This window comes from Gloeophyllum trabeum, assembly GCF_000344685.1.
Source record: "Gloeophyllum trabeum ATCC 11539 unplaced genomic scaffold GLOTRscaffold_00005, whole genome shotgun sequence".
Classification (NCBI taxonomy): Eukaryota; Fungi; Basidiomycota; class Agaricomycetes; order Gloeophyllales; family Gloeophyllaceae; genus Gloeophyllum; species Gloeophyllum trabeum.
The window spans coordinates 864,195-877,740 of record NW_006920414.1 but is presented as its reverse complement, the minus strand read 5'-3'; the positions used below and the strand labels follow the sequence as shown (position 1 = coordinate 877,740).

At 52.3% G+C, this 13,546-nt stretch overlaps 4 protein-coding genes across 4 annotated transcripts; 2 read left to right on the top strand and 2 right to left on the bottom strand.

Moving 5' to 3' along the window:
* Nucleotides 1-171: 171 nt before the first annotated feature.
* On the top strand, nucleotides 172-2,199 carry GLOTRDRAFT_74935 (WD40 repeat-like protein; the record flags this gene model as incomplete). The annotated part of the gene is made up of 10 exons (XM_007866898.1): nucleotides 172-372; nucleotides 422-535; nucleotides 597-673; nucleotides 746-839; nucleotides 896-1,049; nucleotides 1,120-1,243; nucleotides 1,308-1,520; nucleotides 1,572-1,679; nucleotides 1,737-1,881; nucleotides 1,972-2,199. 10 exons carry the CDS (start codon nucleotides 172-174, stop codon nucleotides 2,197-2,199), a joined length of 1,458 nt encoding a protein of 485 aa, XP_007865089.1.
* Nucleotides 2,120-5,151, bottom strand: GLOTRDRAFT_138094 (apses-domain-containing protein; the record flags this gene model as incomplete). Its single annotated transcript, XM_007866897.1, has 7 exons — nucleotides 2,120-2,328; nucleotides 2,381-2,461; nucleotides 2,514-3,067; nucleotides 3,118-3,211; nucleotides 3,263-4,748; nucleotides 4,807-4,994; nucleotides 5,075-5,151. Coding segments are annotated over 7 exons (2,501 nt in total), but the record flags the coding sequence as incomplete, so codon positions are not given.
* Nucleotides 5,152-6,058: 907 nt separating this feature from the next.
* Nucleotides 6,059-8,168, top strand: GLOTRDRAFT_110752 (ERG4/ERG24 ergosterol biosynthesis protein). Its single transcript, XM_007866896.1, has 10 exons — nucleotides 6,059-6,204; nucleotides 6,257-6,425; nucleotides 6,477-6,974; nucleotides 7,028-7,074; nucleotides 7,128-7,224; nucleotides 7,279-7,388; nucleotides 7,445-7,576; nucleotides 7,633-7,678; nucleotides 7,737-7,867; nucleotides 7,924-8,168. The coding sequence occupies exons 1-10, from the start codon at nucleotides 6,089-6,091 to the stop codon at nucleotides 8,000-8,002; spliced, it is 1,425 nt and encodes a 474-aa protein (XP_007865087.1). The 5' UTR covers nucleotides 6,059-6,088; the 3' UTR covers nucleotides 8,003-8,168.
* A 629-nt stretch (nucleotides 8,169-8,797) lies between these two features.
* On the bottom strand, nucleotides 8,798-12,963 carry GLOTRDRAFT_128279 (uncharacterized protein; the record flags this gene model as incomplete). Its single annotated transcript, XM_007866895.1, has 10 exons — nucleotides 8,798-8,994; nucleotides 9,051-9,936; nucleotides 9,995-11,535; nucleotides 11,585-11,740; nucleotides 11,790-11,988; nucleotides 12,044-12,094; nucleotides 12,148-12,416; nucleotides 12,493-12,617; nucleotides 12,671-12,833; nucleotides 12,903-12,963. 10 exons carry the CDS (start codon nucleotides 12,961-12,963, stop codon nucleotides 8,798-8,800), a joined length of 3,648 nt encoding a protein of 1,215 aa, XP_007865086.1.
* Nucleotides 12,964-13,546: the final 583 nt, after the last annotated feature.

The window sequence follows — 13,546 nt, the reverse complement described above, 5'->3', positions numbered from 1 at the left end:
GCCCAATTTGGGCTGACCGGATCCTAGAGGCGGACATATCCGGTCCAAATGTGTGAGGCCATAAGGGCCGAAAATCGGGCACTTAGGATCAAACATCAGTACCCATATGCCGGGGTCCTGTCACAGGACCCTGTTTGTTCACCGACTTCGGTTTACTTTAGAACGCTCATCATGGCGGAACTGACGCTCGATACGCTCGTCGACGACAACAACTATCTAGGCTCTGAACGAGCACGACTCGAAAATAAGGCAATCCTCGATGAGCTGGAACGCAAGAAGAAGGCCCGGAGTATGGCCGTGCCTACCGATGATAATCGAGTGAAGGCACGGCTGCGAGAGCTCGGAGAGCCCATTACTCTCTTCGGTGAAAGAGTAAGAGGCATACGACTAGGTGTCTACGCGTGAATCTCAACTATGCTAGGCAGCAGATCGTCGCGACCGTTTGATATACGTCCTGTCGGAGATACAAGCTGCGAAGGGCGACGATGCCATGCAACTGGACGAGGAGTCTACGGAAGAGGAGGAGGAAGAAGAGGTACGTGACAGAACTTCGCTTGCATGCAGATCGCGCTCATGGATTATTTCCTACTCCTTAGCAAGAGGAGTTCTACACCCCAGGCTCACTCGAGCTCCGGGAGGCCCGAAGGCGATTAGCAGAGTTTTCTCTCCCGAGGTTGGATTTTGTCACCCCAATGGGAAGATACAGATAGGTGCTTACTAGTTTCCGTTCTTCTCCCCGCTCCAGAGCTCAAAAGCGAGTCGCCCAACAGCGCATAGACAGTAAATTGCCTCTCGGAAGGATAATTGATATGCGCAAGAAGATCTTTGCCGAAGTGAAGGTATGTCGCGGCATGTCATACTGCAGTGTAGTCTGGGACAACGACGCCGGCTTCAGGCATTCGCCAATTTAGGATCACAAATTGGCGATGAACGGCCTATAGCTCAAGTTCGCTTCGCGCCCAATAGCCAGATTCTAGCGACAGGTAGTTGGTCCGGGAACGTGAAGCTCTGGAACATCCCCAATTGCACGCCCATTCGTACGCTACGAGGTATGTCGGTAGCTCAATCGTGTCGCTTGGAACTCCTTCCACGATTAACGGATAGATCTGCGTATATAAGGACATACCGACCGAGTTGGCGGAGTTGCGTGGCACCCTGAAGCAACTCTCTCTCAAAGCGAAGATGCCGTAAACTTGGTTAGTGGCGCAGGAGATATGAATCTCCATTTATGGTCACTAAAAAGGTATTATTCAAGCTTTGTACTTCCTGGAGATGACGAGCTAAATTTTTCTTTTTTTTTTTACCAGCGATACGCCTCTGTCCACTCTGAAAGGTCACGCTGATCGCGTCTGCAGAGTGGCCTTTCATCCGTCGGGCGACTACGTAGCGTCCGCCTCGTTCGATACGACTTGGCGTCTTTGGGACGTCGCAACATCAAAAGAGCTGCTCTTACAGGAAGGGCACTCCAAGGAAGTCTACACAGTAGAATTCCAAGACGACGGTGCGCTAGTAGCTTCTGGGTAAGCCCAAGATGTTGTCTGCTGCACGATTGCGGTCTCACGAGTTTACAGAGGGCTTGACGCAATAGGCCGCGTGTGGGACCTGAGGACCGGAAGGACTGCCATGGTCCTTGACGGCCACGTCCAAGCCATCCTATCAACATCTTTCTCGCCCAATGGGTCAGTACATACCTCAACTCTAGCAGTACCACATTCATCTCACGAGCCCCTCCACAGATACCAAATAGCCACCGGCGCCGGAGACGATACCATCCGCATATGGGATATGCGGTCCCTGAAGGCGCTCTACACAATCCCGGCACACGTCTCAAACGTCGCCGACGTGCGCTTCTACCGCAACACTGGTGTGCCCCTCCCCACGGTACGCAAGGAGGCGGCACAGCAAGCTGACGGCGACGTCGACATGAGTGATCCGGACGCTAAGCCCGTGGATCCGGACGACAATGCCAAGAAAGAGGAAGAGGAATGGCACTACCGGTCGGGATCTTACCTTGCCAGTGCAGGTTATGACGGGTACGTCAAGCTATGGAGCGCGGACGACTGGCAGCTGCTCCGCACCCTCTCGACGGATTCCAGCAAAGTCATGTCTGTTGACTTATCGAGGGACTCGAAGTACCTTGTGTCTGGGACGTATAACCGTAATTTCCAGCTATTTGCTCCAGAGGATGTTCTAAGCTAGGGCTTCATTATAAATTGATGCTGTGTGTAATACAAATGGCGTGGATGTGCGGAGTAAATAGCTCATAAGACACGACGAAAGCAAGATGGAAGGGTATCGTTTACACGGTTAAATTATACCATCCCGAACCTGCCAGGGACCAGGTGAGCATTAATGTACGGGAGGAATGAAATAGACAGACCTTCTGCATGAACCCAGAGACCCTCCCAATATCTACAATTTGTGATTCACTCTCGACGGCAACTAACAGGTCATCCAGCAACTGCAAAAATACAACTAAGCAAGCATGCACTACCGCAAAATATTTGACTTACACTCTCCACACGATCGATGGGTATACCTGTACACAACGCGACAACCTTCTTATACTGGAACGTCTTCTCCGCGCTGGCACCACGCAGCGAGCTGAGCCGCTCTTCCAGCAGCTTCTCAATCCGCTCGTGCCACATTTTGAGCCGCCGTAACCGTACCAAGCTTGCCGGGCTATCAGACAGCGGTATCGCAGGCTCCGCGTCGAGGTTGAATCCCAGATCCACCGTGCCGCCCAATGCAGCCATAGTCGAATTATGTCCTCGCCACTGGAAGGCAGGGCCTGCCGTGGCCCGGGCATCCTTGCCCTGCAAATCCGTCCGGCCGGTATAGTCGAACTTGTCCTCTTCTGCGATGGCTCGCTGCAGATTTCTCGTCCTGTGGCCGATCTGCTCGAGCTCGCCGAGTTTCTTCTGCCATTCTTGAATTTGTCTCCGCTGGTCGGACAACTCGCGAGTCGCGGCCTTGAGGTGGATTTGAGTGACGTCAAGCGCGTCTTGCTTGGTCTTGATCTCCGCTGAGAAGTCCTTACTCAAGCCTTGGATCATAGTCGTCATGTCTAAGACAACAGGTAAGAGGAGTGTAGGACTGGAAAACAATAGAGTTTACCGTTTATAATATCTTGACTCTTCTGCACGGGCGGTGTTGGACCAGATCGTAATGATGACAATATGTCGTCTGCTCGGGGAGGACCCGCCAATTCCTGCAGGAACTCCATGAAACATGGGAAGAGATACGATAAATGCCTACATACCTCGACCTCTACACCGAAATCACCTGGCCGGAGGCCTAGCTTATTCGGCAATATTCGGTTGGCCCTAACGTCCAAGAACGTCCTGACCAAACTCCGATTGCCCACCCTGGCGGCAATATTCAGCGCCGTATCCCCATGCTCATCCTGCAAGTCCACGATCGACCTAAAGTCGCCATTCTCATGCTGCACAATCCAATAAAATATCTGGTCCAAATAATATCTTGCGACCATCGTCCGCCCTTTGACACCCGCGAGCGCGACAATATGATGCAGCACGCTCTTGCGCGCCGTGTCGAGCGTGTGTATCGACGCGTGCAGCGCCTCGACGAGCGCGGGGAAGCACTGCGCGTCCGCGCAGTGCGTCGCGAGGCACGCGCGCACGAGCGGCGTCTCGCCGTTGTAGTTCCCGCGGTGCACGTCCGCGCCCGCCTGCAGCAGCGCCGCGACGGTGTGCAGCCGCGCCATGCTCGCGGCGAGGTGCAGCGCGGTGTGCCCCTGGTCGTCCAGCACGAGGTCCGCGTCGAAGGAGAGCGCGGGGTCGTCCGGCGCGATGTCGTGCAGGCCCTCGATCACCGGGAGCGGGTCGTCCGCCTGGCAGATGCTGGCGATGATGGCGATGCGCCGGTCGTCCTTGAGAGGTAGCATCGGGTCCATGCCCCGTGGGATGGAAGGTTTGGTAGCGAACCGAGGGCCCCTAAGACTCGAAGGCCCTGCGGGGCCCTTGCCGTTGGTAGCAGGGGCAGAAGGTCGTGAAACGCCGTTAGTGATCGGTGGGCCGCCCAGACGCGACGCCGGTCGCTGGGGTATGCCGTTCTGCGCCTGTCCGCGCGGGAGCGCGTCTTGCGAGGGCGGCGGAGTCGGCTCCTGGCGAAGCCGTTTCGTGGGAGAGGGGCCATCTTCTGCATCGCGCTGGGAGGTCGCGGACTGTGGTCGCGATACATCGGCCATCTGGATGTCGGGTGAAGGCTCCAAGGTTGACTGTGGCGGCTGCATTGAGTTGCCTGATGTTGGCTGTGATGACGGCCGGCTAGTTGATGTTGTATCCATATCCGAGAAGGTGCGCTTCAATGACTGCTGGCTAGGCGGCGGCGTGGGCGATTGCATTCCAGAAAATGGCGAACCGGGGATTTGGTGTAAACTTCCGCCGGGTGACTGATACATATTAGACCGAGAGCCAGACAGACCAGATGTTGAGGGAGTAAAGAGTCCCTGCGCTCTCCCTTGATGGAGAAGTCGGAGTGCTGAGCCAGGAAGAATTGGCGGGGGTGCTAGTGTGGAAGGCAGCTGGAAGCCGCCCGAAGTTGGCATACCCGAGAGCGAGGGGGACGCGGATAAGGGTCGTGCTTGTGTTGCATGCTGGACGCCCTGAAGAGGATTTGGGAGGCCATTCTGGTTGTTGACCATTGGCGTAAAATCAAACAACGGGGCCAAGAGAGGGGCAACGCCATACTGTCTGGCGATATCCCTACCCCGTTCGAGGGGTATCCTGGGATAGGGTGGTTGGGATTAATACTACTGACAAATGCAATAGAACAATGTCTGACCATGTGCCTTGGTATTTGCCATACCCTCCTTGAACAATCTCGTGTTTCCCAGGTAATATCTCCTTCTCCAGTATTTTCGTCCGCCGCCCCTTCTCAACGCCAGCAACTTTGAGGATTTGCGTGGCATTAACATAGGAATCCGTCCGCCTGCGCATGACCGCGATACCTCTGACCATGCATTCGTACACCTGTATGGCGCGCACCGCGACGCGACGGCCAAGGGTCAGTCAGATCGGAACGTGATCCCGGCGAGCATGTCGCCACTTGCCTGCACAGACGAGTAGACGGCGTTGTATATCTTGACTGGGGGCGCCTGGCCCGCTGCGCGCTGAGCGACCTGCATGGTGAGACTGAGGAGAACGCGCTGGACGTCGGAGGGAGTGTCACCGGACGCGCAGGGACGCCGCGCGCGGTGTCACGCGTGCGAATTTCGAGCTGCACGCGTCGGCCACTGCGGTTCGCCCGCTTTGCCCTCCGACGCTGCCGTTTGTATATTGTTCTCTAATTTGTACGAGCATTAACAGCAAGCTTGTCGGAGCGGTGAAATGTCCTCGAGAATATATCCATTGCCACGTATAAATATTGTAGGAAGGCCGAGACCATAGGTTGTGGCCTGGTAGTCTCGACATTGAAGATACACCGCGAATTGCTATCTCCTGGACTGAGGAACAAGAGCTCGCGGTCTTGCAAATGATCTCGCAATTCCGAGTCCTAGCGCTCATTGCGGTGACTGTTGTTGGATAGTTGTTCGACAAAGTCCAGCTTTAATTCGTCTGCCGGGCAACCTCGATCGATGACCCTTCCAATTTACAGTACTTGTCCGATAGGTTAGCAGCGCGCTCCGCAGTAGAACAGACAATGCAACAGTGTGTTAGTATTGTCGTCGTTTCAGAATCTGATCCCTATCGATTGCTCGCGGATCCAGCTACGAATATTGGGCACGCGACTCAGGCTGCTGCGTGCGATGCGTCTCCGTATAGAGCAGAGTCCAGGATCAGATATTCTAAGACGCGGACGTTTCACTGAACAAACAACTTTATGATGTCTTCCAAACGTAGTCCCAAACGGTTGTGATATGTCTAAATAATCCCAGAAGCGCTTGGACCCACTTGCAGAGCTAGAGCCATGCTAGCGACGCCCTGCCTTCCGATCAATTACTTGGACGCGACCGGACGCGTTGTTGACGCTTGTTGACGTGCATCTCGGTGGCGTCCACGTATTTTATCCGAGGGCCGTCGTACGACACTGGCCCACGTCCCTCCCAGGCTCTCGAGGCTCGACGATGACGGCCAACGGTAACGGCGTCGCGAACGGCTCGGCCAACGAAAAACTCGGTCCCAAAAATGTCCCCACGGAGGAGGGCCGGAAGAAGGACGAGCTGCTGGACAAGCATGATAAGTGCGTGAGGTCCCCTGTCTGCAAAGTGCAAAGTGAAAATAACACTTTGCAGGTACGAATTTGGTGGACCATGGGGCGTCACGGCTATGATGATTGGCTTCCCCATGCTCATGTACTACCTCTGGATCTGCCTGTGGTTCTACGACGGTCAAATCGTGTACCCGCACTCGGTGGACGAGATCAAGCCCTTCCTGCTTGAGATGTGGGCTCACGTCCGTGACGTACGTTTGTCCTTAATTCTGGCTTGAGTGTTGCATGCTGATCCCTACCAGGATGCAAGCCCGAACCTGTACGCCTGGAAGGTCTACAGCGGGCTCATCGTGTACGAGCTCGTCCTAGCCTACTTCCTCCCCGGCTACTTGCAAGAAGGCCTCCCGGTCCCCTCGCTCGGCTACAAGACCCTCATGTACAACTGCAACGCGCTCTCCTGCGTGTACACCACCATCGTCACTGCCGCCTTCCTGCACTACTTCCACATCTTCCGCCTCACCGAAATCATCGACAACTACGGGCACATCATGACCGTCGCCATGATCTGGGGCTTCGCGGTCTCGTTCGGGATGTACTTTTGGACGATCGCGCGCGGGGAGCAGATCCGCATGTCGGGGAACTTTATCTACGATGTGTTCATGGGGGCGTGCCTCAACCCCAGGATCGGGACGGTGGACTTGAAGATGTGGGCGGAGGTCCGGATTCCTTGGGTGATCTGCTTCTTCTTGGCGGTCTCGGGTGCTTGCAAGCAGTATGAGCAGTATGGCTACGTTACCCCTGTAAGTCAACTGAATGGTTTCTCATTCGCGCCCGGCTCACGCTCGTCTGGTAGAACATGGCGTTCATGTGCTTGGCAACATGGTTGTATCTCAATGCCTGGTATGTTCGACCCCGCGAGAACATCATGGGTCATGCTGACGACGGAATCATAGCGCCAAGGGTGAAGAGTGCATCCCCCAGACGTGGGACATGTTCCACGAAAAGTGGGGCTTCATGGTCATCTTCTGGAACTTCGCGGGCGTTCCCTTCGTACGTTGCTTTTGCCATTCTACGTCGCACCTTAATTCTGACCCACCCTATCAGACTTACGTCTACTCCGTGGTCTACATGGCCTCCCACGATCCGTCCAAGTACCGGTTCTCCACCCCGGCCTACGTCGTGCTCTACGCTACTCTGCTGACCGCTTATTACATGTTCGTCACTTCCTTCGTGGCTCTCAAAGGTTGCGTATCCTGACGCGCTCCTGCAGCTTCGACACCGCGATGTCGCAGAAGAGCCGGTTCAAGATGCAGTGTCAGGGCATCACGCAGTACCGCAAGACGTTCCCGCAGCTGCCGTGGAGCATCGTGCAGAACCCGAAGTACATCCAGACCGCTCATGGGTGCGTCGCGTGCGCGCCTTCTTCGACTACTCCAGCTAACGTCTCGTTGACGACAGGAATAAGCTCTTGACTGACGGTTGGTGGGCGTATGCGCGCAAGCCCGTGAGTGTCCTTGTTGGCGTTGTCGCATGTTCGCATCCTCACATCGCTGTCCTGCCAGAATTACACCGCCGATTGGGTGCAGAGCTTCACGTGGGGCCTCGTCGTCGGCACCGCCTCCCCTATCCCGTATTTCTACTCCGTCTTCTTCATCACCGTGCTCATCCACCGCTGCGGGCGCGACTTCGAGCGGTGCGTCGTGATGTTGTTGACTCTATGCTTATGCTGACTGTTGGTGATATACACAGGTGCTCCATCAAGTACGGCAAGGACTGGGACCGCTACTGCGAGGTTGTCAAGTATAAATTCATACCCGGGATTTACTAACCTGTTTAATGCCTGAAGAGGAAAGTAGAAAGTAGATTAGAGTCGACTGTAAGGGTCGCTAATCATTGATGTTTGCTGCTGCGACCGGATACCAATAGGATGGTGGTATAAATCAGATGTCGTTATCTTGATATTTTACTAGCGCATAGCGAGAGTTTTGCTGGTATGGAGGGAGGTATATGGTGGTACTCGTGCGTAGGCTGTTGAAAAGCAGCCCCCATCGAAGCATGTCTGAGATCTGGCAGCTCCTGCTGGCAGTCCTTGACCTCGACGGCCCCTCCTGTGACTCTCCTCGCTGCTGCTGGGAGACATCCTCGCAGTCGCGACTGCATGTCCATAAACATGGCATGTTACATGCATTTGCGATGTTCTCCATTACATGATACATACCTGAATCACATGTATGACGGCCAAAAGACATTGAAACTGTATAGGAGCAATTCTTGACTTTGTATGTGAAAAGGGTGCTGGTACTGGCTCTCTTGACTAGTTATAGATTACCGTGACACAGCAGCTAAAAGTGTGAATGATAATTTGATCACTATTCCAAGGGTCTCTGTGGGACCCTGTATATAGACTTCACGAAATGGGTAAACTGGAGAAAAGAATATACTACAATACTGGAGAGGCTTACAGGATATTCTACATCTGCTACTGTGCACTTCAAGGTACATGCTACAGACCAGGAACCCTCGAGGCATGCATAGATCCCAGGTCTTTGACCCTCATCCTAACAGACTGAAGACTGATACTATACAGAATATCTTGCATGGATGGAGGCCTTACAAATGAAGGTCATTGCTGAAAACATTGCTCCCATCCATCCCCATGCACAAACTTGTCAAGGATAACCCTGGTCAAATAGCTAGGGATGATAGCACCCATGCCCAGCACCAACAGTCCTCTCCGGTGGATTGGAGGAACCCAGAAGAGAAGATCCCCTTGAGGGGTTCGGAACCAGCCATCAGTCAGATATGCCCTCCTGAACTGAACTGAAATGAGGTATCAGAGCTTGTGCATCAACTTCCAGTCATCTCAATATACTCACCTAAAGATTTGTGACCTCTTGAAGGCTCACCCACTGCCTCTCTTGTTTGAGCATTCCACAGCCTAATGGTGTTGTCACATGATTCAGAGACAATGAGTTTGCCATCAGGAGAGAAGGCCACAGAGTTGACCCAGTCACCATGGCCTCTCAGAGGCTGACCCACTGCCTCTCCTGTCTGAGCATTCCACAGCCTAATGGTCTTGTCACATGATCCAGAGACAATGAGCTTGCCATTAGGACAGAAGGCCACAGAGCTGACAGATTGATGATGGCCTCTCAGAGGCTCATGTACTGCCTCTCCTGTTTGAGCATTCCACAGCCTGATGGTCATGTCATCTGATCCAGAGACAATGAGCTTGCCATTAGGACAGAAGGCCACAGAGCTGACAGATTGATGATGGCCTCTCAGAGGCTCATGTACTGCCTCTCCTGTTTGAGCATTCCACAGCCTGATGGTCATGTCATCTGATCCAGAGACAATGAGCTTGCCATCAGGAGAGAAGGCCACAGAGTTGACAACTTGATGATGGCCTCTCAGAGGCTGACCCACTGCCTCTCCTGTTTGAGCATTCCACAGCCTAATGGTCTTGTTGTCTGATCCAGAGACAATGAGCTTGCCATAAGGAGAGAAGGCCACAGACTTGGCCCAGTACTTGTGTCCGTGGAGCACAAGTTGCTGAGCTGGCCATTTCTTCAGTCTACCTTGAGTCACTTGAAGCATGTTCACCACAGATGTTTGATAGTTCAGAGCCACTAAGGAGGCTGCTGGTGCAAATGCCATGGCAGAGAGATAGATATGTGGAGCTGATATTGCTATGGGTATACCAAAGTAGAGAGCAAACTGTGCAGCATCTTCTGCAAAGTGTTGCAGCCCTGCATTGTATACCTGAATATCACAATACCTCAGTTAGTGCTTTAATTGTCTGTGTATTGTTCATGCAGACCTGTACCCATTTTGCCACCTCCAATAAGGTTGGTCTTGCAACATAGACCTTGCCCAGGATGCTAAGTATTTCCAACCAGCACAGCAATTTTTTCTTCAGGAAATCTTCTACCATCTTGATTAACTTAGAGGGCTTTGTGGAAGTCTTCATCCCTTCTGAAGACTGGAAGTGTTCAAGATGGTGTCCCAGGGACTGACATGCATAAGATACTTCTGGGGATGGTGTGTTGTACTGCTGGGCAATATTGGGTTTATATGATGTTTTCAGGTTACAATGGTTGAAGTTCAGATGGGTGTTGATTATCCGCAGTGACCCTTGACACAGTCTCCAGTGGTGATGGGGGAGATCAATGAAAAATATGTCATCTGGAGAGCATTTTGTCAGGAAGTCATAGAATGACTTGTGCAGGGGCTGAATGGGTTCATGGGTATTGGTGACACCATCCAAAACTGACCCCATATATGTCAAGATACACTGGAGAGAATCCATGGTTATACCTTCTTGAGTTCCTGGCCTTGAGAGCAGAGCATGCAAGCTCTCCATTGAGAGTGGCTGAGAGGAAGCAAGGACAGGGCCAACAGCATTTCGGAATTTCTCCATTACTGCATTCTGGTCTGGGTTGTTGGTAACAAACAGTCCTGTGAGAACAGTCCTGTACAGGCTGTTCAGGGCCTCATCAGATTTGCTAGAAGCCTGAGACACAATCTGGGTAAATTTCTCCTGGCGAGTAACTCCTGGATATGCTGGTGCCATTATGAAATCACAAGCAACAAAGGCCCATTGGAATAAACCTCCAGCATGTTCAACCAGCTCTTGACAGTCAGTTGGCTGGAGACCTTCCAGTGGGAAGCCTTCTGGAGCTAATTGGGAGTAGATGTAATGTGAAATATCCTCATGTGTATGAGAAGCTTGTTCCATGCGCATATGTTGCACAAGCCTAGGACTCTTGAACTTTTCCATAATGTCATGCTCTGCACGTGAAGTGAGAAGAATGCGAAAGTTGGAAGGGAGACAGGAGAGCCTGTTTGCAAGGGTTTCCAGAATGGGTCCACGGGCATAGATATCTCCAATTTCATCCAGAGCATCAAGGACAATAACAATGGGACCTGAGGCAACAAGTCCTTCTGTGGGGTTCTCCAGAAAGTTAGTGAACTGAGCCTCAAAGTCAAGAGTACCACGAGATGCAGTGACAACCTTTGCAAGCTTGTCCCTGACTTCTGGGATTTGATCAGCCAGATCCCGAGCAATAGTACCAAATAACATGTCCCTGTAGTTTTCTTTGCTTTTGGAGAAAAAAAATGAGGAGCCAAGTCGATTGGTATCGTTGAACAGCTTTGCAATAGTATGGGCCACTGTTGATTTGCCAGTCCCTGCAAGACCTGTAAGCAGAAGCACCTGGGCTTCAGTGTTGCTATTGATCCACTGGCATATCTCATCAAGCAGAGCTTCACGTGTCCCAGGCAAACAAGCCTTTGAGGGCTGAAATGCTGCTCCATATGCATAAGGAATATCCTTTAGCTCGATCTTTGTGACAATTTCTCCTGTGAAGATATCAGAAACATCCCAGAGCTAGTGTAACATCCACCTTACGTGTTGCTTCCAGGTCCTCCTTAGTCAGGATGCACAGAAGTTGAGTTTGGAGGATACTATTGAGTTTGAAGTCTTCCTTAAGGCTCTCAAACTTTGCCTTGAAGTCACCAATGGGCTTGTCAGTGTCAATGCCAGCCTGTCTCCATGCCCTCAACCCTACCAAAAGATAAGTCTCACCAAGGCATGCCAAAGATGTAAGCCTTACAGAAATTCCCAGTACCCACATACCCCTCAATAAAGTAACCACATTCCACAGCCTGTTGGAGCATTACAGTTATTGTTTTCTTTTGCTGCTTGTATTTATCTGGAAGAGCCTGAGCCTCTTGAGCAAAGGTAAAAACTTCATTGATGGTAGACACTAGATCTTGGATCTTCTGGTCACAGTCTGCTGCCTTTTTGATGACCTGAACGGAGCTCAAAATCAGGGCTACAGCACCCAGTCAGAAGATACTCCTCAACCTTGTATACTGTTGAGAAAAGATTGAAGGCCATCTTTGCCCAAGGATGAATCTAATTATCACATGGCCTAAGTATCTTAGATAGATAGCATAACTATTCTTTACCTCAGCAAGGACACCTCCCACTTGGCAGAGGATATCAAGCTTAGACAGGAGGGACTCCAAAGAAGACTTCACATCTGAAGGAATACTGGAGAGGAATGTTGGTGCAGCTTCAGCCACTGCTGGAGGGTCAGCCATAGGCTGGACGGTATCCATGTTGTTGACAGCATCAGTCGCTCCAACAACAATAGCGCCTGTAAAGTCCAGTAGCATCTGCTTGGCAACATCAAACTCTATCTGATACTTGTGTTTTCCTGCAAGGTCACGAATGACTGCTCGAGGGTAAGGGGCAAGATGAGAATATATTTAGATGTATGATAGTGGCCGGCAGAGGAAAACATAGCTCACCATGCGGCCCAGAGTCAAGCATCACCTGGATGCTTTCTCTGAAAGCACCAATAGATTTATCGTGACGCATAAGGTGCTTGGACATCATTGAGAACACGATGGTAGTGGAGCTTTGAGTAAGGTTGCTGGTTGTCCAAGGTGAGACGGGTGTGACAGTAGACACTGAAGGAAGTCTTACAAGGAGATTGTCTCTTCCCACCGTGCATGCGGGCCTTTGGCGGACAGCGGCTTCGTCTTCTTGGGCTGAGAGATGCCCTCGATCGAGGCCGATATGTACAGTTGACGATTCCTCCATTTCTTAAGCCCAAAGGGCTGCTCAGGGGGGGCATGGATCTTGATATCTGAGACATCGCGAGCACCATCAACGTCGGCATTGCATGTCCGAGTCGCTATCGATAGAATCCACTCACTCTTGATAACGAGGACGAACAGCTCGTCCGCGGAAGAACTTGTGGTAACATTGGCAGCCATGAGCACAGAGAAGGTTAACAGAGCGGTAAGTTTTCAATTGCTTCAGAGTGCAGGAACTGAAGGACGGCGTAGAGAGAGGGAGAGAGTGTGGACCGCGCAAGCCCTTGACAGCTCGTGCTTGCCTGCAGGCTGAGTTGACCGAAATAGCCCACAGCGCTTTCACAGCTTCGACGAGCGCTGCCGGTACGAGCTTTCTCTGTGAATGCGCTGCCTCTCCAGCTACACCATATCTTCTTCGCGTCGAAGGGAACGCCGGCAAAGCCTGGCTCAGTCTCCAGACGTCAGGCTGTGAGGGGAACTTCCACCAAGATGTTTGTCCTTACACTTCCTTCCGCGCGGTGGCTTCTTGTGGAGGGGACGTCTGCGAGCTGGCGCCATACAATGCGAAGCTCGCGAAGTGCGAAGGACCACTCTGCATAACCGACCAAGCGCGACGGTATCCAGCAGACCGGGCCCAACGATCCGGGTGTGGCTTGTCCAAGTACTAGCACGCCACCGGTGTTATCGCTGCTTTTGAAATGTCTTGCGCCCTCCTCTGCTTACCTCTGTATCATCCAGGTGCCTGTACTACTCACGATGTTGG